This window comes from Myxine glutinosa, chromosome 3, assembly GCF_964187855.1.
Source record: "Myxine glutinosa chromosome 3, kmMyxGlut1.1, whole genome shotgun sequence".
Classification (NCBI taxonomy): domain Eukaryota; kingdom Metazoa; phylum Chordata; class Myxini; order Myxiniformes; family Myxinidae; genus Myxine; species Myxine glutinosa.
The window spans coordinates 68,932,011-68,956,623 of NC_136263.1; the positions used below are offsets into that span (position 1 = coordinate 68,932,011).

General features: G+C 44.1%; 1 protein-coding gene across 8 annotated transcripts in view; it reads right to left on the reverse strand.

Moving 5' to 3' along the window:
* Positions 1-24,613, reverse strand: part of LOC137423527 (serine/threonine-protein phosphatase 2A 55 kDa regulatory subunit B beta isoform) — a 240,058-nt gene that overhangs the window by 63,217 nt on the left and 152,228 nt on the right. For all 8 annotated transcript variants that reach the window (XM_078774184.1, XM_078774183.1, XM_078774182.1 and 5 more), the window contains 3 exons: positions 5,347-5,444; positions 4,963-5,128; positions 895-1,007 (listed from right to left, as the gene is read on the reverse strand). In XM_078774184.1, the coding sequence (XP_078630310.1) occupies positions 895-1,007; positions 4,963-5,128; positions 5,347-5,444 (377 nt within the window). The remainder of the gene's footprint in view (positions 1-894; positions 1,008-4,962; positions 5,129-5,346; positions 5,445-24,613) is intronic.

The following is a 24,613-nucleotide window of genomic DNA, read 5'->3' on the forward strand; positions in this document are numbered from 1 at the left end:
TTATTTTTCTCTTTCTTCATCTATCTGTCCAAGGAGAAGTGAATTCTTGCAGAAATATTTCTGGAAGGCTCACTTGGCTGCACCTCGATGGGTTTGAGGGTTGTGGAGTAGAAGCTGAAACCAGAATCCCCTCCAGGTTCCTCCTCCTGATCTTTACTCTTTACTTCTTCTGGTTCCTCCTGATGACTCCAATGCAGTAGTGGGTCTTCCATTTCATTAACTAAAGTAGTGCTGCAGTGGTGCTGTAGTGATCTGCAATATTGTTTTATATTGTAGTGAAATGTCTTACAATTTTACATAGAGTACACTAAAGTAGAAAGGACGTCAAACTAAACTGTAGTTACTGTAGTATTACTATTAGAATGCTCTTACCTGGGTAGGCAACTTATTTTCTTCAACTGGCTGTTTGCAAGTTTATATCATAAATATAGATACTTTGGAAGACAATTTTCATCATAGAAAAACAAAGCGCCTTATATGCCACGATGGGAAAAGGGAGGGGTTTAGAGTGTGCAGGCAGTGAGTGGGAGCAGAAAAAAAACATATTTGAAAAAAAAAAATTGTGGGATTAGTGGCAGCATCAAGTTTTTGTTGGATCAAATATTAATAAGCCTGATGGTACACTTCTTCTTTTGTCTGCATGAATGAGTCACACCTAGCAAAACAAGCACTGAACAACGCAACATGTACAAGGTCTAGTAGGTTGTACATGCATGTCTTGCGTGCAGTTTATGTACAAGTTCCTCCATGAGCCTTTGAGAATCGTTTTTAAAATACTCATGAAAACCAATAGTAATGGGAATGGTAATAAAATAGTTGACTGAAATTTTGAGCTGGGAGGTGACGACTCTGGTTAAGAAAGAAACAGTCGTGGAAGATGTTGAAGGAACTCACGCGGAGTGCGGTCACAGTAGATGGGTCTCGGAGCCTCCCGTCCTCCTCCTTAAGGTTGTAGCCCTCTGCCCGCTTATCCCTCTCACTGATCTTCCACAGTTTGATGGTCTTGTCTGGGAAACGCGGGCAGAGTGAGACGGGATAATCAAGATCAATTGTATGCAAAATCGGCCAGCCAGCAAATAACTAATGAGGACATAATTAGAAAATTTTAGACAAAGGACATCGAGAAAAAGATGGCATCAGCATCCCAAAACCATCCCAGATTGTGAGGCTTCTTACTTTTCGACAGCAAAAATTTTTGCATACATTTGCAATGAAATTCATCAATACAACTAGTCAAGAGGTGTTTGTCTGGTCTGCAAGACTATATCAGTTACTCTGCAGATCAAAGTAGACCAGTCTTGTTTTAAAATTTCATATTTAAAGCCAGGAGTTAAAAATAAAAAAACAAATGTGAATGGGTGTTGAAGTCTTTGCTGATTACCAAAGCCACATGACGACCACTTTTACTATCAAGTCCAAGGCAAAACAAATATATTTAATTATCAAGGGGTGTTTCTTTCATATAGTAAAATTGCCCCACAAGAAAAAGTAATAATAAAAAAAACATTTCGAGGCCTGGGCCTTAGAAACTGCATTCACATCTGTAAAACCTGCAAACCAATTTCGTGTCTTCACGTGAAGAAAAAGTTTTCCCGAAGTAAAACCTGCATTTTTAAGCAGGTCCGCTAATCAAGGGTGTAGACTGTGGAGCCATAACTAGATAGCAGTGTGTAAGCATAATGCATGTGATTTATCAACGACATCTGCATCCAGCAGATGGCCGAATAATGCTCCATCAGCTCTTCTGCCAAACTCAGACCATCATCAATGAATCTTTCTCGAGCTCCAGTGAACATGCATCAGATATTAGTGCTCGAAAGAAAGCATGCAGAAGAAGAGACACAAAAATACACACATCCACAAAAAACACCCACACAAAGCGTACCCACAAAGAGACAAAACAAAGTGCACGCAGATAAATAAATAAAATGCACGCACATAAACCTAACCCGAAAAAGAAACGTGAAAAAAAATGGTTGAAAAGTCTAACAAAGTACCCCAAAACATGGCCACAGGGGCCTGGGGAGGGGTGGTTAGGGGGGTGGGGGTGGAGTGGAAGGAGGTGGGGAAGGGGTGAAAGACAAGAGAATAAATAAAAACAACTGAAATAAACCTCAGTCATTCGCTTTTCAAAGGAGCCATTTTGCTGTTTGTTCATGCTGGGTCTATTGATGAGACATAAACATAGGGGCAATACACCTGTCACTCACCTGGTAGAATAAACAGAATACTGCACTGACTAGAGGTATTTTAAACCAATTTCAATGCTTGCTAGAAGCCATCTATTCCTGCATGTATAATCATACTAACATAATCATAAGACTTAAAATAAACAAACAAACACCTATTTTGGGGGGCAAGCCACCCCCCCCCCCCCCCCCCCCCATAGACCACATTAGACCGTGATTTTTTAAATGCCAGGACCAAACTTTGGTACAACACGGGTGATGAAGGTTGTGGTCAAGCTTCATCAAAATCGTGTATGTAGTTTCAGAGTAGAAAGCAAATATCTATTTTAGGGGGTCAAACATGGACCCACTTTGACCCCCCCCCCCTCCCCATGTACTCCTTAGACCCCAATTTTTTTAATGCCATGAACAAACTTTAGTCACAGCACAACAAATATCATTTGTGCCAAATTTGGTCGCAATCCCATTAACAGTTCCCGGGGATTACCCCCCGGAATTCCCGGGGAAGTTCCCGGGGAATCCACGGGGTTCCCAGTTCCCGGGGGTTCCCAGTTCCCGGGGGGGGGGGGGGGGATTAAGCCAAGAAGAGGTTTCAAGTGTGTATGGACGGACAGACTGACGGATTGACGACGGCCATCGCATGAGCTACCCTGAACTTCGTTCCAGGTGAGCTAAAAAGTATGCAGCATCTTGTGTGGTCATATTTGCTCACTTCTGATCTATATGTTGTTAACTTAAATGCCTAACTATGGTCTTCCTACCCACCTTGCTGTGATATTGTCCTTTTACTTCCTGCCCAGAATTGTCACCAGCATTGACGTCACCCTCTTCCTTCCTGCCCAGCTAGGACGTCACCCTCTTCCTTCCTGCGCAGCTACGCCACCCTCTTCCTTCCTGCCCAGCTACGTCACCCTCTTCCTTCCTGCCCAGCTACGACGTCACCCTCATCCTTCCTGCCCAGCTACGTCACCCTCTTCCTTCCTGCCCAGCGACGACGTCACCCTCTTCCTTCATGCTCAGCTACGACATCACCCTCTTGATTCATGCCCTGCTGTGAGGTCACCATCTTGCTTCTTGTGCCACTGTGATGTCACCCTCTTTCCTTCCTGTCCATACTTGAGATTTTTCACACTCCTTCTTGCCCCATCTGGGCTGGTGCTCCTGCCTCACACCTAGCTCGTCTTCACGCTGTTGAAACCAAAGCTTTCAGAATCATTGGAATCTCCCACGATGAAGCTAACTCTGAGGGCCTTTCACTCACTCACCGCAGGCAGGTTGGTGGTCTTTCTGTCTTCGACCGACTTCTCTCCGGCCTAGCCCCCCCAGCCCTGTCTGTGCTCCTACAGGTCGCACAAGATCTGCCAGTAACCCTCTTGTGGTGAAACTGCCCAAATCAAGACTCTCTGCTCACCTTCAATCTTTCATTCCTCTTTTCTTCCGCCTCTGGAACAAACTCCTTCACCCTCTTCAATCCCACTCCTCCCTCCAGGTCTTTAAAACAGCTGTTCACCACCATCTCTTATCTTCCCCCATCCAAAACCTTGATCTTTTCTACCCCCGTTAATTCACCCCAGATACACTTTTCCTGAAATACCGACTTATTTCCTGGAAGTCCTAGCTATGTCCATGTGTTCTTTTACCTCTCCCACCCCCACACCCCTTCCCACGCCTTCTCCCCCCGAGCCCTCTCCCTCCCACAGATCTCCCGATGTCCCTGCTCTCAAATGTTGTACTTGTGTGCTTCCCACTCTCTCCCCATATTGTCTCCCGCTTGCTTTATTATGTATTATGTGTCCGTTTGTTTTTTTGTGATTAATGTTAGCTTTTACACGAGCCTCGATCTTGTATCCAAAAAAACAACAAAAAAAAACAAACTCCTACACGCCCACGTGTGCATGTGGTTGGATAAAACATGTGACCCTCCCACCATGTTTTCTCATTGGTGTTTCTGGTGCAGTAAGTTTCTGCTCTCACCAAAATGGCTTTACAAGACAAGCTGTTTATTATCTCCTCCCTCTGTTCATATCCACGTGCATAAAACAAGCTAGTTATTAGTCATCCAGGTGTGCCCCTCCACTGTTTCCCCATTGACATTTGTGGTGTGGCCTTTCCGTAACCTTGCATGGATTCTCACGATTCCTCTCCTGTCCACCCACACTTTTGCACGATCACTGTGTGTAAGCTTTTTTCTGTCTGCTTTCAAGTTCCTCGTCTATTCAGCCCACCCAGTGCCCTCATTATATCCATCTATCCCAGCGTATGCTGCTTGTGTGTGTTCATTCCTTTCTGAATTATCAGATCTTGCTTGTATGCAACGCCACCTGTTCGTTCACCACATCAACGCCATACACCCGTCATTCAGTTCTAGCATCAGTCTCATTCTCTGTAAATACATAAAAATGTCTTGAAGAGTGGGCTTCTTCTGCTCTCACGTGCCCAGTAGCTGTATCCACTGCTACATTATGATGGGAAGTCAAATCTGGCTTAGTTACTTCCCACCACTTATTATGTGTGCTGTGTGTAATACCTCAGTGAACGTGACCTTCTGGGATCTGCATCCTCGTTGTTTCTGATCCCCTTTGCTAGGTCGCGAGTGTTTTCACACACCAATAAATTATCTCAATAAGTTCAAACATTGATCTTCGTACCAACGTGCTACGAATCCTAAGTACGTTAGCCGCATGGCAATAACCAACGTTTAGCAAAAAAGGCCAAAACCACAAAGTGTAAGTTAGAGCATCAAACAACCTCTATGTCATGACCAAAATCTCACCATTGGTGGATAGGAGAAAATGGGCCGCATTCTGCTGTGGGAGCCACCGGATTTTGTTAATCTTCTCCTCGATCTCGAGTGACTTGAGGTAGTCAAACTCGGGTTCGTGGCTTTGAAAAGTGCTGTACACATTGTACTCTCCACGATGATGTGGCGAGCTTTTACTCTGCACGGGCACAAACATCATACCACAGGGGGGAAAAATAATCAATTTACTACTTGTATAGTTGGGATGTCGATGGCATAAATTTGAGAATCGGCAGAGATTGGAGAAAAAGGTGTTCCAAAAAGGGAACAACAAAAAACAACAACAAAGAACAACAACATTTAATATAATTAATAGAGGCCACACTCAAAGTTTGTTCTGGGTTTACAAGTGCTTACCTCCTGCTCCCTCTGGAAAATTACAACACGGCCACCCTTGTCCCCTGTGGCCAGAAGGTCTCCAGTATGGTTGAATTCTACCGTGGATATGATGTCAGCTGCAATAAGAAATGATGGAGTTAGCCAAATACAATGGCTGGGAATGTCTTAATTGCAAGAATTAAATTCAAACCCAATGAACTTCGAACCAGCTTCATCTCATTCTTCAAGAACATGTCAAGAAGGGTACATATCGGTGTTTATTTTTATGCCATGGAAAAGCTAAGCCAAAGGACAGACAGGAAGACAGGACAAGAACAAAAGGTTGAGGTAGCAAAATGAATCAGAAGCGGACAGATTGGTGAGCACTCAGGTGGGAGAACCAATAAGGTAAATGTGCACAAAGAAAGGACACAGGTGGAGAGAGGGACCAAGTCAGTGAAAATATAAAAAGATCATTCAGTATAAACAGGGGAAAACAACACGAGATGGTGGTAGTTGCCACAGAGGGTGGTAGTAGGAAAGAAGTGAAGAGGAAGATTCGAGTCACAGAGGATGACAATTCCACACACACAAAAAAAAATTGAAGGTGAGTAGTGAGAGTAGGTTCTTGGAAGGGTAAGGTAAGGGTTGCTGGAAGAATACTTGTCAAGTAGTACTGTAATTAAAAAGTGCCAACAAAGCTTCATTGTTAATGACTGCACATGTGCATGGGGGAGGGAGCGGGGTTTAGTGAGGGTGAGGGGGGGGGGGGGGGGGGAGGATGTCAAAGACAATGCGACTTGAAGAAGTACACTCGCACTTACACTCGCGAAGAGTTAAAATGAGTTGATCCCATTCCAAGTGCTCCCTGATCCCTGAGCATATACCCGTAACTCCCTCCATTCCAACCGATATCATCCCTCCGACTCCAAAGAAGGGTTAACGCCCCCAAAAAAGTCAGTGTCTCCCTTGCTTCCCATGGTGGTTAGGGTACATCGATCATCATTATGTTTGCATCCATTGTTTTACCTGTCCACTGTCATAGACCCCCCTCCCCCCGACTCCAACCTTCACAAATAATACTTTTCCATTCAAAAATATCAAACCCCTGAACAAATTTGAGGGAGTGATGATAAACAGGTTGTTTTAAAGACGCAGATAACATACAATTACATGTCAAGAAAATCAAGTATCAAATCACAAGCAAAGTTAAAGCATCTATACACCACAAATATGCATTTTATAGCTTGTACCCAACTGGCCAATTATTAGGAAACAAACTAAATAAATAATACAAAGCACAAATTCAACATACAGACCGGCTCAGCTTACAATTACCCACTGTGAGCAATGCATGCAGGAAGAGAACACGACAAGGAAGTAGGTAAGTCGGTGAACCTTAACGGTGCACCGGTTAAATTACAGTTCCCTTCAATGTGAACACTGAACAAAGGGATAGAAAATAAATATTAGAAAATAGAACTTGACACAGATGCGCTAATGGATATGCCCCTGCCCACGTTAGATGGCAACCCACTGTTACATTTTATCTCAATTAAAGGTCACATGAGAGAGATCGCAAGAGAGAAAAGAGAGATAAGTAGAAGAGATAAAACATCAGTTGCTTCTAACTCGAGTTATGATCTGCAAAATTATTTTCAAAAATGACATGAACCTGTTGTACCAAAAATCGAATTAGTTAATCTTTGTATCGCAGTCCATACTTGGGTCAAGTTTCGTTGAAATCTCTTTTGTGGTTCATAAGTTATTGCGGCAAAACAAAGACTTTCAATTAAAGGTCACACGACCATTGCCCTTTGACCTTTTGAACACAAAATCTAATTCGGTTCATCTGTGCATTATAGTAAAGACTTGTACCAAATTTGGCCAAAATCTGTTCAGCAATTCACAAGTTATCGCGGGAACAAAAATCTGCTGCGCACGCACATACGGGCGCACGCACATACGGGCGCACGCACATATGGGCGCACGCACATACGGGCGCACGCACAAACCGAAAACATAATGACTCTGGGGACTTCAGCAGCAGGTACATAACAATAAAAATCAGAGATCGGCAAACAGAGTAATGCAGAAAGGCAATAAGACAAGACATATTATACTCAAGTATTATTTGATGACCAACTTAACAATGAGCAATGATATATTGAATGTGACGATATTAGTGATCAACTACCAATGGATGCTTTCATAATATTACAAAAAAAATGTTTCATACATACATAAAGGTAAACAATTGATCAAAACTATGAAAAGAAAAAAAAACACGCAAAAGTCGGTAATGTTTTTCAAAAACAACTAAAATATTAATTTAAACTGTTGGCAGGACATTTCCTGGCTTCGTGCCTCATGTATGCAAGCACATACTCCGTACAATCAATGAGATTGCAAGGAACAGAAGCAAATGGGCAATATTTGAACAAGACCCCAGTGAATGTGAATATGAATGAATGAATGAATGATCGTTTTAAGGCCATTTTCCCCGCTAGAGCGGGGGTTAGCCTTGCGGGCCCGATGACAATCATGGTTCCCTGTTTGAGGCAATGTTTTTATGGCCGGATGCCCTTCCTGACGCCAACCCTTAGTCGCCTCTTACGATGCGCAGGGATACGGTGTACCTATTCTAAATCTGGGTACACACCGTGATCATTCATCCCAGCAAGCTGGTACTCAATTTGCCGACCTCGGAAGGATGACAGGCTGAGTCAACCCCCTGGCGTTAATTCAGCGATCGACCGGGATTCGAACCCAGGATCCTAAGATCCCAAGCCGGCACCCTAACCGCTAAGCCAACACCAGGCCAAGCCAAGAACAAGACCCCAGTGCAAGCCTATAATGAAAACCGCAGTTGAAAATGTGTGCTGAAACGTGAAAGATGCTGCATTATCACCACCAGAAAGACCATGAACGGACCAGCCATTGAGAAGGCATTCCCGTACATAATGAAGATGTGTGGTCATGACACCTTTCTATAAATGCAGCTAAACCAGAAAAAAACACCCTTACACTAAATATCATATATATGTATATCATTGTGGAAAATGTGCCTTACAAAAGAAAAGTAAATACATAAACAAACATCAACAAAGAGAAACAACAGCATGCAAAATGGTTTTAATTGCCACCAGAATATTCTGAGCACGTCCTCAATGAAATTTCCCTTTGCCGTAAATCAGATGGCTACCCCACTGTGTGCATGGCAGTTGCACAAAGCCCTCATGATATCCGGTAAATACAAAGAACCAAACGCTGCGATGGAGTCTAGGGCTCCATAGGTAGATGACCTGGTGGGGGACACAGGCTCATATGTGCGATACATCAAATGACTTTGGGATCCAATTCAGAGCGCTGCAGGACATCCGTCACACACTGGCGCTCACATTTGGAGTGCCGCAGTCTTAAATTTAAATATATATATATATATATATATATATTCGGATTTTCAAACTGGCATTTCTGCTTCAACAGCCAAGCTCCGAGGCCAGAAAAAGATAATACAGTACAGTACTATATAAAAAAGTTAAATTATTGCTGCCAATGAAAGCACAAAATTAATGGCAGACATCTACATGTCTGTGAATTGGATGTATGGAAGCTCATCGTCGGAAAGTACGTACCGAACACCTATCAAGCCAGCATTATTTGTCGTCAAATATGTAAGATCATAAGTGTAAAATATTTTGACAGCAGTGCACAACGGAGGTGGGAGTACAATCTTAACTACCGGTATGTTTGTCTTGGTACTTGGGTTAAAGGTTAAACCAACACAACACGTTATCTACAACTGTGAAAGTGCGAGCACGTTTTGGTGACCTTTGACAATGGGAAACACCAAGAAGTACCATTACAAAATGCTCCATCCCATCCCCAACAAAATGACTGGAGGAAACTGTTTTTGTTGTTCAGATATGATGGTTCATGAGCAATGATATGATGGATGGAAAAGGCTGGTTGCATTAAATTACGAAATAAATGATGGATTGGGGTGAGGAGGGGGTGGGAAGTTGTTGGGTATAGACACAGTACAGTATGTATTTTTACCCTGCGCTAGCAAAGCGAAAAGCAGGGTTAGGCGTTCGGTTGCATACATACTGTGGCGTATCTGCATTTTAAAAATTCATTTTCTCGGCAACCGTTGGTCCGATTGACAAGACATTTTTCCATACGAGCGCCTCCGTCTATATAATTTTTTTCATAATTATGTCGTAGGTCACGTGGTACGGACGCCATATTGGAAAAAATTACACCTCTGTCTCCGAAACCGCCGAATGTAAAAAAATTGAAACAAGGCTCATTGTCAAGTACTCCACATGGGGAATAAGATTTGTTAATGATGATGTCATTGGTGCCTTATTTATGATGTCATAATTCGCCAAGTACAATGCTTGATCTGATCAGTATGAAAAAGAAAAAAAATCTTTGCAACTATTGGTCTGAGGGACACTAAGTTTTGACCATAGGAGCACCTCCTGTATAATCTTTTAATGATAATTATGACGTCATAGGTCACGTGGTAAGATGCCATCTTGGAAAAATCAAAAAACGTTGCACTCTATCTCCGAAACCGCTCCATGGAAAAATTGAAACGTGGCTCATTTTAAAGAACTCCATATGGGGAATAGGTGTTGTTTAATGATGTCATCATTGCTGCCTTAATTATGACGTCATAATTCGACAGGGACAACACTTATTCTGATCACTTTGAAATTTCTTGAGAGTGATCTATGCAACAATTATTTAGAGAATACTAGCCGAAAGCACCCGGCGTTGCCCGGGTTATTTTTGAATGAATTTACTACTATAATTCAGCTTTTACTCGCGGCCGTAGAAGATTGACTACGATAATTCAGCTCAGCTTTTAATTTCGAAATGGGCCCATTCCGGCCGAGGTGGGCTTCGACCGGCCTCACCACCTAGCCGATAACCTTCCCGGGGCCTGTCCCGACATTTTTGGGTCTTTTTGAATGAATCTACTACTATAATTCAGCTTTTACTCACGGCTATAGAAGATTGACTACTTTCATTCAGCTCAGCTTTTCATTGCGAAATGGGCCCAGCCCGGGTGAAGCGGCCTCGAACGGGCTCGCTACCTAGCCTATAACCTTCCCGGGGCCCGTCCCGACATTTTTGGTTCTTTTTGAATGAATTTACTACTATAATTCAGCTTTTACTCGTGGCCGTAGAAGATTGACTACTATAATTCAGCTCAGCTTTTAATTGCGAAATGGGCCCAGCCCGGCCGAGGTGGGCCTCGACCGGCCTCACCACCTAGCCCAAAACCTTCCCGGGGTCCATCCCGACATTTTTTGTATTAGAGGTTTCCTCCTATCTTTCACCGTTCAGGAGATTAGCTTGCGCAGACAAACAAACAAACAAAAACTTTCTTATATATACATATAATAAAGAAGATAAATTTATGATGTCATCGCTCACATGATCTGGCAGCCATATTGAATCAAAGAAATAAACCCTTCATAAACACAAGAGTTGGCTCGCACCAAGTTGACTGCGCAGCAGGATAAGTATTCTATGAATAACATCCAGTTGTGAAAAGTAGAGAGTTTACTTGTACACTGTCTCCATTAGCATGTGGTGCGGTTCATGCCGTTACAGCGCTGAAGTTCGCTCAAAACGTTGTCACCAGATAACCCCTTACGTGCACCAAATGCATCACAAGCCATTTCCGTGGGCGAGCCGACGCAGACATATGTGACATGTTTCCAAGGCTTTTTCGAGAGAGTGGGAATGGCGGTAAACATGGACATATTGGTGCCCTCATTGTTGTTAATCATCTAACTACAAAAAAAATCAAAAAAAAATCATCTAACTCCAAGATGGGTGAAAAATAACATGTGATTAATTCATGCAAAAAGTGAGAGTGATTCGTGACAAGACTTGACAGCGGTGACTTCAGCATGATGTCACATGGTGCACAAATCCACATTATGTCGCATAATACAATGACCCACCGACAGGCCAGTGGCAGATGCTTTCCTCTGACCCAGAAAAAAAAAAATCAGATGCTGCCCTTTTTATTTTTTCCCAATTTTTTTTTTTTGTATACAAGATCGAGGCTCGTGTAAGAGCCAACATTAATAACAAAAAAAACATAAACGGACACATAAAACATATAACAATGAGAGCGGGAGACAAGATGGGGAGAGAGAGGGAAGCACACAAGTACAACAGTAGAGAACAGGGACATCGGGAGATCTGTGGGAGGGAGAGGGCTTGGGGAGAGGGGGCATGGGAACAGGATGGGGGTGGGGGCATGGGAAGGGGGGGGGTGGGAGAGGTATAAAACAAATCGACACTGCTAGGATTTCCAGGAAAGAAGTCGGTATTTTTAAAAAGTGGATCTGGGGTGAATTAACGCGGGTAAAGTTAGAACGTCTGAAACTTAGAATGAGATTGAATCCAAGGAAGCTTCATATTCTCACACTGTATCTCAAGAAAGATTGGCTACCAAACCGATCTCTCAATTTACATGTTCACCCACTGAAAGAGGTTCAGTCTCTTGACCTTCTAAGCCTCAGCATCAGTCACAATTTCTGGGTCGATCATGCATCAAAGGCAACCTCCAACGTTATTAGCATCTCCCAAAATAAGGCCGAAGATCTGTTGCTTTCACATCACAGACAGGTCGTAGCCTCTGTTTTACTACCTTTCTTTCAGTCCAGTACCCTTTGGTCTCTCAGCCCTCCGACCCTTCCCAACAACACAAGGATAAATGGATTCTTCCCACAGCCCCCTCCATGATTATGCTCCCAGAATCGAGGCCGACTGTGCACGCACCTCAACTGTCTTGTTGCTTTTACCTCCCGTTTGTGGAACTGTCTTCTTGAAGCTCTTCAATCGCACTCTTCCCTCCAGGGCATAAAAAGCAGGCAGTTCATGGCCATCTCATGCCATACCACATCCTTACCTAGAATCTTTATTACACCATTAACACAACCTTATTACTTGCAGGTTAGTTTTCTACCCTTCTCTTTTCCAGTTGCTGTTCCACTGCCAGTTCTTTTTAATATTCCCTGAACTCACTCTTCAACAAGCCTCAATATTGTGTAACATTCTTTTTAAAGCAGCTGCAGACGACACAATCTGTTGTGCAAAGTGCTTCATTGGGAAGTCTGTACTTCTCAGGGCATACAAGGCCTTTGTAGCTCACTTTACTTCTCTCGCCTGTGGGCTGATGTCCGACATCACAACTATGTCTCCTGCGGAATCCAACTCTCGACATCGATGGCATGTCTCACAAAGAAGCAGAAGCACAAGGCTTGTTGCTCTCATATCACAGAAAGATTGGAGACCTGTTATTTTTTTAACCTCCTCTTTCTGTCTTGCTCCATCTACTCTTTCAGCCCTCCGGCCATTCCAGGTCCCTCCAGGATACACGTGTTCTAACAATAACCCCCTTATGGTGAAACTCCCAAACATCAAACAGACGACTCACCTCCACTGCTTTCTTTTTCTTTTCTCCAAGTTGTGGAATTGCCTTCCCGAGTCACTTTAGTCACTCTTACCTTTTGGGATTTAGCTTGACAGCACACTACCACGCGTCATCGTCCATCCCTTCCCACAATCCTTTATAACCACCATTACTCCCCTACCTCCATTCATTTTGTAGGTTGTACAATGCTACTTCTCGCTCTTATATTTATTCCCTTCCTTGTTGCACCCTCATGTTCTGGAACGGCAGCAATGTCAGTGCGTTGACTTCTCCCCTTTGTCACACCTCAAATGAGACAACATGCTGCATCCCAATTATTATGTGAACTGGGGGGGCGAGGGGGACTTTCACTGGCCATGTTTACGAATCCCAAACGGGTTTGTGGAACAGAATCTGGTGAATGGTGACATTGCATGGAAAATGTGATCAGACAGGAACCCGCCAACGGAGACAAGGTAATAGACAGCCTCAGGCTGTCTGCCTGTTTTTAATGAATACAGCTCACACACATGCATACAAGGTTGTTATATGCAAATTATCAAAGGATCGCAGTTTTCCTTTTAGAAGGCATGTACTTACAGCACGCCTTCAGCATTGCAACGCTAATGTATAGAGGGATTGTGCAAGCTCTCGAGGCCATGGCACAACTGCGCATGGGAATGTAGCATCTGTCTCTCTGCCTTACTCGAGTCTCCACGCTTTTGTAATTAGATGGCTCATTTGTCATCAAGAGGGTGCAGACAGATGCAGTATGACAAGGGTGTATCTCCACATACGATGGGCTCATCTGGTTCTCCTCACCATACCGTCAACTATTTTAGTCTTGGATTTCTGTTTAAACGTGCGGCATTGCTTTCATTGATGACCACTTGCCACACAGGCTTGAAAGAAACACACCAGGTCGAATTTGGTTATGAGAATTTGGTTATGAGTTTAACCTCTTATGGTTAAACTGCCCAAATCAAGACTCTCTTCACCTTCACTCCTTCATTCCCCTTTCTCCCACCTCTGGAACAAACTCCCCCACTCTCTTCAATCCCACTCCTCCCTCCAGGTCTTTAAAACAGCTGTTCACCACCATCTCTTATCTTCCCCCATCCAAAACCTTGATCTTTTCTACCCCCGGTAATTCACCCCAGATTCACTTTTTTGAAATTCCAACTTCCTACCTGGAAGTCCTTGCAGTGTCCTTGTGTTTTACACTTCTCCCACCCCACCTCCCTTCCCACGCCTCCTCCCCCCAAGCCCTCCCACAGATCTCCCGATGTCCCTGCTCTCAAATGTTGTGTTTGTGTGCTTCCCCTTCTCGCCCCATCTTGTCTACCGCTACCCATATTATATGTTTTTCGTGTCTGTTTGATTTTTTGTGTGATAAATGTTAGCTCTTTCACGAGCCTCGATGCTGTATACAAAAAAAACATTTTTTTTTTACAAATATTAACCAAATTGGGCTGGACATTTAGACTCGCTCAAGTAAACTCTTACTACATTATATTCTTGTCGATTAGCACAGCACCGACATGCTGGAGATAAATGTTAAAGAAGGATCACGTGATGCCAAGGGAAGTTATCATGTGGTGCTGCTATTTCATGACCCTACACGTACAAAAGGAAGATCTATGCCTTTCACGTCATCATAGACAATCCACATGTTCCAACCTCTTGAAGAGGTTACAGTGAAATGGCACGTACTGTCACGAAAAGCCAGTGAGGAGTTATGGTGAGTGGAAAAAGATACATTTTACTCCATTCCTTTACCTAAATGTTTCCCCCAATTAATCAGGCCTTTATTTTTAATCAAAAAATTCGACAATCTTTTATTGCATAATTGAAATGTATGGAGATATTCAACAACATAACTGCGAGTGTCCCCGTATAACCTCCCCAGCCCAGGTAGTATGATCAGTATCTTAAATGCCCACATCAGACGGTTCTCTGGCTTCTGACATAGTGGGTGATGTCAAGTGAAAAAATGATCAGTTTACTGAACAAAAGTACTGAGGAAATGATACTTTCACCAAAATGATAAATGACGACAGATTAAACGAGACGGTATCTCAAAATGCAAAGCCTGTACACGTCCATTTTGCACTTTGATGAAAATACTTGGCAAAAACAACAGCGAATAAAATAAGTCTACAATTTATTAATCAGTGCTCTCCATATTATTGTAATGAAGGTTTGTTTGTCACTCACTCACCGCAGGCAGGTGGGTGGTCTTTCTGTCTTCTAGCGACTCCTCTCCGGCCTAGCTCCCCCAGCTCTGTCCCCCCTGAATATTCCTACAGGTCGCACAAGATCTGCCTGCAACCCTCTTTTGGTTAAACTGCCAAAATCAAGACTCTGCTCACCTTCACTTCTTCATTCCTCTTTTCTCCCGCCTCTGGAACAAACTCCCTCACTCTCTTCAATCCCACTCCTCCCTCCAGGTATTTAAAACAGCTGTTCACCACCATCTATCTTCCCCCATCCAAAACCTTGATCTTTTCTACCCCCGTTAATTCACCCCAATCCACTTTTTTTTGAAATCCAGACTTCTTTCCTGGAAGTCCGAGCAGTATTATGTGTTTTATACCTCTCCCACCGCCCCCCCCCCCCCTTTCTCATGCCTCTTCCCCCCAAACCCTCTCCCTCCCACAGATCTTTGTACTTGTGTGCTTCCCTCTCTCTCCCCATCTTGTCTCCCGCTCCCTTTATTGTATGTTTTGTTTGTCCGTTTTTTTTGTGATTGATGTTAGCTCTTACATGAGCCTCGATCTTGTATTAAAAAAAAAAAAATTGGATGATAAAAGCTGAAATGATAAAATACCTGTGGCCTGGAGAGACATAGTGAAGCTCAAATGATAAAATACCTGTGGCCGGGAGAGACATAGTGAAGCTCAAATGATAAAATACCTGTGGCCTGGAGAGACATCGTGAAGCTCAAATGGTAAATAAATAAACAAGAGGGAGAATTGCTTTGCAGGTCATGTTCCCTACTGGTCCCAATGAATGTTCTTGCTCCAACCACTTAGCAATTGCGAGCTATATACAGGAGGACAAATTATTTTTTGGTATGCAAGGCTACAGAATAAGTTGCAATTTCTGTAAGTTATCATAATAAAGCGATGCACCAAGTTTCAGTTCAATATGTTAAAGGGTAAGGAGAAAGTCTGAAAAACGGACCCATGTATAGCATGTGATATTTTCCAAGTCCAAAAAGGCATAACTATGTGAAAAATTGGTGAAACGCCCTAAAACTCAAACTTGTTCGGTAACTTGTTATAATAAAGTCATGTCCCAAGTTTCAGTTGAATACGTTAAATGGTATGGGGAAAAAGTCTGGAAAACCACAGGTGGGATGGACAAATGGACGGGCGGATGGAAAGACAGACTGAGAGCAAACCTATCGTCTCCTCCAGCGAAACCGGTAGGGGACAAATAAACACGGAAGCAATTATTTAAAAAACCGGCCGTCTCGTGCTGTGCATCAGCGGAAGGGCTAATAATGCCTATTTCTACTCACTATGACTTTGGCCTTTCACATTTTGAGGCAATTATTTATTTTCTCCATATTTTCATAATAATGGTTTGTTGAAAATATGGCAAAACTCAAATGGTAAAAAAATTATGGCCAGGACAAACAAGGAAACAAACAAAAAACAATGCACATGTGCGAACGCACACAGAAACGCACACGGATACAACTTTGAAAAAGAAAGCGGTATTTCAAACAGTAAAGATTGCAATATCCAAAACCGAAGCAAAAACAGCTTTTCATTGTCACGATCAAAGATGAAACGAGCCCTGAGTGAGCAGCTCGATTTTTGCTCAATTTTGTTACACACTTTTAGTGCCAAGGATGGCCATTTATAATCCCACCATGACAATCATTGAAAATCCAATAAAGGAAGTGCATTCTGAGGTGGGAGTAAAAATTGAATTTCAAAACTTTTTAAACTACGCTGAAAACTTTTTCCCTTAATTAATCACTCCGCCACAGTGCCTTTAAAAATGTACATCAAAAGTGACAAAATCGATCTGTGCATCCACACTGATCGAACAAATGTAAGGAAGAAGATCCAAACTCGATTTTGAATTGAGGGTGGAGGGGAGTGTGAATGGGGAATGGATAAGGAGATACAACTGGTTATTACTGGTATGTGAGCAAATGAAATATAAATGGTATATAACAACAACAACAACAATAACAACAGGCATTTTAAGGTCATTTTCCGTGCTGGAGCGGGGGTTAGCCTTGCGGTCCCCATGACAATCTTCTCCATTTTGCCCTATTTTCTGCATCTCTCCTTGTTAACCCCCCTGCCCGCATTTCTTCCTCCACCGCCTTTAGCCAAGTCTTTTTCGGTCTTAACCATCCTATAATTAATTCCTTCTACATTCATTTCCATCACTCTTCTCAACCAGTCACTTTCATCCTTCCTCAACACATGACCAAACCATCTCAACCTGTTCCTCTTCACAGCATCCATCACAGGCTCGATTCCCATCATCTTTCGCAATTCATCATTTGTCTTCCTCTCTCTCAACAATACTACACACATCGACCGAACCATTCACATTTCCACCCTTTCCAGCCTTCGTTGCTGCTCCACGTTCATTACCCATGTCTCACTCCCATAAATCATAACACTTCTCACACATGCAGCATACACCTTTCCCTTCAGCTTCAACGACACTCCCATCCTCATCAGCACGTCGCTCAGTTCCCGAAACTTCTTCTATGCACATCTCACTCTAGCATCTCTATAAAATGGTGTAGAAAAAAGGAAAAGCTATTCCTGTTAACTCCTTTGTCAGAAACATTTCTTAGAATAAATAATAATTAATGAATTAACTGCCCGCAGCCCTCTTCTCAATTGGAATTGGAATCTTCCGCGATGAAGCTAACTCCGAGGGCCTTTCACTTACTCACCGCAGGCAGGTTGGTGGTCTTTCTGTCTTCCACCGACTCCTCTCCGGTCTTGCTCCCCCAGCTCTCTCTGGGCTCTGTCCCCTAAATATTCCTACAGGTCGCACAAGATCTGCCTGCAAACCTCTTATGGTTAAACTGCCAAAATCAAGACTCTCTGCTCACCTTCACTCCTTCATTCCCCTTTTCTCCCGCCTCTGGAACAAACTCCCTCACTCTCTTCAATCCCACTCCTCTCTCCAGGTCTTCAAAACAGCTGTTCACCACCATCTCTTATCTAACCCCCATTCAAAACCTTGATCTTTTCTACCTCCGCTAATTTCACCCCAGATTCACTTTTTTGAAATACCAACTTCCTTCCTGGAAATCCTTGCAGTGTCCTTGTTTTATACTTCTCCCACCCCCCCGCCCCCCCTTTCCACGCCTCCTCTCCCCAAGCCCTCTACCTCCCACAGATTCTTCCGATGTCCCTGCTCTCAAATGTTGTTTTTGTGTGCTTCCCCTTCTCTCCCCCATCTTGTCTACCACTACCCTTATTATATACTTTGTTGTTTGTTTGTTTTTTTGTGTGATAAATGTTAGCTCCTTCACGAGCCTTGATCCTGTATACAAAAAAAATATTGCAGTGTTTGGAAAATACGAAACAAGTTTCACCTCGATTGCCATTTACTGTAAGATGCGTCTTCCTCTCAATGCCCACCCACACCTCCCACCACACTGGAATAAGGAGCCGATATGATCAGATCCCTCAGGAAGAAGAATCACCGGACTTGCATCAGGACCAGAGGAAGTGCAGAGGGCCACCTGGTACTAAACCTGATCTTCAAAAAACAAAGTTGAGCAAAAAAATGAATCGCACACTTTAGACAAGCTATTGGTTTTCAAACTATTTGTGGCTATCATCGTCAGAGGGGGATGAGGCTCCAGGCAAAATCTCAGAACATGCAAGTCTTGAAATATTTCTCAACTGTTCCAAGTCAGACAGTTAACTTACGAGAATGTTAAAAAGCCAGACAACCTCGATGACCATGTTCACAAATCCCATCACAAGGCCACAATTGTCAATAAATCAAATGAGCATCGGTATATATGAGGGGGAGTCAATAAGTCCCTCATCCCACCAAATAGTAAAGAATTGCCCTGCACCAGCAATGTAATGGGGGTGGTGGGGTGGTGTAAAAGGGTGCGGTAAAAACGTTGATCCCCCATTCGTATAGAGCTGTACAAGAAGCCGACAAAGGTTGAAAAATCAAAACAGCCATGTTATAAAAATCAAAACCAAATGCTTTATTAATACACTTGCCAAGAAGTACAACCAATATAGATTGTGCAATTAAAAAGGAAGAAGTTACATGGCCCAGTTCAACATCCTGGGTAGGTAACTAATCATATAATCGTGCATGCATGCACACCTCGGTGTGCGAGGAAGAACTGTAGCGTTTTAGAGGTTGACTGCATGTGCAGGGAGGTGTCTCGCCAAATCAGATGTGAATTCCACAGCTTGGCAATAAAATGACCGATCGATCCACACGAGATAGGCCTCATTTCTCAGAGTAAATGCGCATGCACGGCACACGGCGAGCAGTAGTCGGAGCTCCATTGCCTTGCAACATACGATTGATTCGGAGTTTTAATAGTGCACGACTTTCCCAGCACGAAAAACCTTTAAAGAACAGATGCTCATACATCAAGCGAGCCATTTATTACATATACACATATATGGTGGATTTTTATATACAAATGTTTTTTTTGTTTTTGTTTTTTTTGTATACTGAATCGAGGCTCGTGAAAGAGTTGACAATTACTTCACAAACAAATCAACCAGACAGACAAAATATATAAAAAGAGGGAGCGGAAGACAAGAGAAGGGGAAGCACACAAACACTTGAGAGCACACAACATTTGAGAGCAGGGAGATGTGTGGGAGGGAGAGGGCTTGGGGGGGAGGAGGCATGGGAAGAGGGATGGGGGGGGGGGGGTTTAAAAAATATCTTCCCTTCCTTCACATTTACACTGCAATATCCCTCCCCTTCTCTTCCGTATCGCAATTTGGACATTAACTCCAACCGTCTCCCATGCGCTTGAATACGTGTTGGTCGTTATCGCCATATGCGGGCTTCAGATGGTGGAACGGAGCCCTCCCAGGTCTCAAAGTATACACCTTCTTGTGTGTGTTTGTGTGTGTGTGCACAGGTTTCTGTGATTCTCTGTTTCTGTGTGTGTGTGTGTGTGTGTGTGTGTGTGTGTACAGGTGTGTGTGTGTGTGTACAGGTGTGTGTGTGTGTGTGTACAGGTGTGTGTGTGTGTGTGTACAGGTGTGTGTGTGTGTGTGTACAGGTGTGTGTGTGTGTGTGTGTGTACAGGTGTGTGTGTGTGTGTGTGTGTGTGTGTGTGTGTGTGTGTGTGTGTGTGTGTGTGTGTGTGTGTGTGTGTAGGTTTGTGTGTGTGTAGGTTTGTGTGTGTGTAGGTTTGTTTGTACAGGTTTGTGTGTGTACGGCTGTGTGCGTGTACATGTTTGTGTCGTACATTTGTGTGTATATGTATATAATAAGTAGATGGTCACGTTTTCTCAATTTACCATGTCTGTGTTTAAAAAAACAGCATGAAAGTCTAATCTGCAAGTCCCAATGAATGCATTAGTTTTCATAATCGCTTACAAATTAGTAACGTGTCCATATAAACGTGCAATTAACAAGCATCTCCTGTTCAGCTGTGAGCAAGCCCCAGTCGGACCTTTTTTTTTTTTTTTCTCCTTAACATACATACAGTCATCGAAGCAACAACAACAACAACATGCATTTTAAGGCAATTTTCCCTGCTAGAGCGGGGGTTAGCCTTGCGGTCCCCATGACAATCTTCTCCATTTTGCCCTATTTTCTGCATCTCTCCTTGTTAACCCCCTTGCCCGCATTTCTTCTTCCACCATCTTTAGCCAAGTCTTTCTCGGTCTTCCCCGTCCTCTACTTCCTTCTACATTAACTTCCATCACTCTTCTCAACCAGTCACTTTCATCCTTCCTCAATACATGACCAAACCATCTCAACCTGTTCCTCTTCACAGCATCAATCACAGGCAATATTCCCATCATCTTTCTCAATTCATCATTTGTCCTCCTCAATCTCAACGATACTCCGCACATCCATCGAACCATTCGCATTTCCACCCTTTCCAGCCTTCGTTGCTGCTCTACGTTCATTACCCATGTCTCGCTCCCATAAATCATAACACTTCTCACACATGCAGCATACACCTTTCCCTTCAGCTTCAGCGACACTCTCCTCCTCATCAGCACGCCACTCAGTTCCCGAAACTTCTTCCATGCACATCTCACTCGAGCAACCGTTGCCGAGTCTGATCCACCTTCTCCATTCAGCATGTCTCCGAGGTAGCAAAATGTTTTCACACCTTCCAGCTTCACGCCATCTCCAAGATCCAACTCAACATTTCCTCCATCTGCAGCTCCCTCTGCGCACACCTTACATTTGAATGTAGCTGCCACATTGGTTAATGACCCTCTCAGACCACTACATTTTTGATGAACCCACTCAGCGCACATTGTACACTGAATGGAGTTCACTCCGACACCCTTCCTGCACACAGCACACGGCCACTTCCCAGTTCTTTCCACCTCACCACATGCTTTACCACTTGCCATCACCTTTGTCTTTCCGATATTCACCTTCAGACCTTTTGTCTCCATACATTCCTTCCACTTGTTCATCTTTTCCTTCAGTCCATCCATACTTTCCGCAATCAACACCAGATCATCTGCATACAACAACTCCCACGGTAAACCCTCCTTTACGTTCTGAGCCAGCACCTCCATCACAGCTACAAATAGTAGTGGACTTAGTACCGACCCCTGATGCACTCCCACCTTCACCTCAAACTCACCACTGTTCCCGTCCTTCGTCCTTACAGCTGTGCGTGCTCTTTTGTACATTGCCATCACTACTCTGATCAACCATTCCTCCACTCCTAACTTCCTCAATGCCCATGTCAATACTTTGCGTGGAACCCTATCGAATGCTTTCTCCAGATCAACAAACCCAAAAAACAACTTCTTCCTCTTATCCATGTACTTCTCCTGCAACTGCCTCACAATGAAAAGCGCATCTGTCGTTCCTCTTCCTGGCATAAATCCAAACTGCATTTCGTCGATCTTCACTTTCTTCCTTATCCTCCTTTCCAACACCCTTTCCAATACCTTCATTCCATGCTCCAATAACTTTATCGCGCGGTACGAGCCACACTCCAGAGGGTCACCTTTCCCCTTGTATAGAGGGACGAGGGTACTCAGTTCCCAATCCACTGGAATGCGGCCTTCTTTCACCACCAGATTACAGATCTCTGTCATTCTCTTCACACCCCAACTTCCTGCTGCCTTCAACATATCTCCCACAACTCCCGTCGGCCCTCCCGCTTTTCCACTCTTCATTGCTTTTATCGCTTCCTCAACTTCCTTCTCAGTTATCTTCTCTGCCGGTCCTAAAACTGGGTTACTCTCTATGTTGTCATCCCATTCATTCTCTGTATTCAACAGCATTTCCATATATCTTTTCCATCTTCCTTTAATTCCATCTGGGTCGACAACGATTTGTCCCACTTCATCCTTCAAGCAATTCACCCCCATCACATCACACCTCTCTTTCGCTATGTGCTTTGCAATCCTGAATACTGCTTTCTGACCCTCTTCCGAATCCAAGCGTTCTCCGAACATTTTCATACATGCCTCCTGCGCCTTTGCTACCTCTTTCTTTGCAGCCTTCCTGGCTGCCTTATAACTTTCATGCTCTGCTGTTTCTGCTCCCGTACCCTTCGCCTTCTGCCACTCTTTGAACTTCTTCCTCTTCTCGTCAATCCTCTTTCCAACTTCAACATCCCACCACCATGTTTCCGAGTGCCTCGGTGGTCCTTTTGTCCATCCACATACCTCACCAACGGCTCCCAACAGACTAGCTTTCATTGACATCCAACCACTTTCAAGCTCAACCACATCATCCTCTACCCTACTCAGCCTCTCTTTTAATGCCTCCCTTACTGTCACCTCTTTCAACCTCCACACCTTCATTCTCGGTTGGTACTTCACCCGCCGAGCTCTCCTCGCACCTTTCACCCTTATGTCGCAGACAACCAAGTGGTGCTGTGAAACAGCCTCCTCCCCCGGGATCACCTTTGTGTCCCGGAGGTGCCCCCTATCTCGCCTACGCACCATCAGGTAGTCAACGGTTGTCGTCGACCCACCTGACGTGTATGTAACAAGCTTATTGTCCTCTTTCTGGAACTGAGTATTACAAATCAACAAATCAGCTCCAAAATCCTTTCACCTTCTCCATTTCTCACACCATATCCGTAACCCCCATGAACTCCCTCAAAACCGTCCATACTCCTTCCCACATGTCCATTTAGGTCTCCTCCCACCACAACAACTTCCTCATCTTTCACGTTTTCCATCAGCTTCTCTATCGCACACCAGAACTTGTCCTTCTCTTCATCGCTTCGACCAACCTGCGGAGCATATCCCGAGATGACGTTCACCAAGAGCTTTCCAATCATCATTTTCACCATCATCAACCTATCACTCACTCTAGTCACACTCACCACACTGTCTACAAACTCCTCAGAAAACAGGACACCAACACCATTCACGCCCTCCGGGCACCCTTGCCACACAAACTTGTATTTCTGTGCCTGCCTACCCTTCACCATTCTCACACCACTTCCCTTCCATCTCGTCTCTTGCACACAACATATGTCCACCCTTCTTCTGACCAATACTTCCACCACTTCTCCTGATCTCCCTGTCATTGTCCCTACATTCCATGTCCCAAACCTCAGAAACCGATCTCCACTTCGGGCTGTACCCTGCCCATATGTACTTGTGATTGTCATGGTTCTCTTTTTGAGGCAATGTTTTTATGGCCGGATGCCCTTCCTGACAACCCTCTTAGTCGTCGCTTACGACACGCAGGGATACGGCTTCTTTTTTTTTTTTTTTGTATACAAGATCGAGGCTCGTGAAAGAGCGAACATTATCACACAGAAAGACAAACCGACACATAAAACATATAACATCGGGAGCGGTAGACAAGATGGGGAGAGAGGGGGAAGGACACAAACACAACATTTGAGAGCAGGGACCGAGAGACATGGAGACATCGAGAGATCTGAGAGAGGGCGAGGGCTTTGGGGGGGGGGGCATGGGAAGGGGGCGGTGGGAGAGGTATAAAACATATGGACACTGCCAGGACTTCCAGGAAAGAAGTTGGAATTTCAAACAAGGTGGATCTGGGGTGAATTAGCAGGGGTAGAAAAGATCAAGGTTTTGGATGGGGGAAGATAAGAGATGGTGGTGAACAGCTGTTTTAAAGACCTGGAGGGAGGAGTGGGATTGAAGGGAGTGAGGGAGTTTGTTCCAGAGGCGGGAGAAAAGAGGAATGAAAGAGTGAAGGTGAGCAGAGAGCCGAGATTTCGGCAGTTTAACCATCAGAGGGTTGCTGGCAGATCTTGTGCGACCTGTAGGAATATTTGGGGGACAGAGCACAGAGAGAGCTGGGGGTGCAAGGCCGGAGAGGAGTCGGTAGAAGACAGAAAGACCACCTACCTGCCTGCGGTAAGTGAGTGAAAGGCCCTCAGAGATAGCTTCATCGTGGGAGATTCCAATAATTCTGAAAGCTTTGGTTTCAACAGCGTGAAGCCGAGCTAGGTGTGAGGCAGGAGCACCGGCCCATAGGGGAGAACAGTATTCCATTGAGCTGCGGATGAAAGCCTTGTATGTGGTGAGGAGCTCAGGTGTGCCGAGGAAGGACTTCGCACGACGGAGGATGCCCAGTCGGCGACTGGCTTTGGAGGCCAGCTTGGAAATGTGGTTTTCCCAAGAAAGATCATGGCAGATAGTGAGACCCAAAAGCTTGAGCGACAGA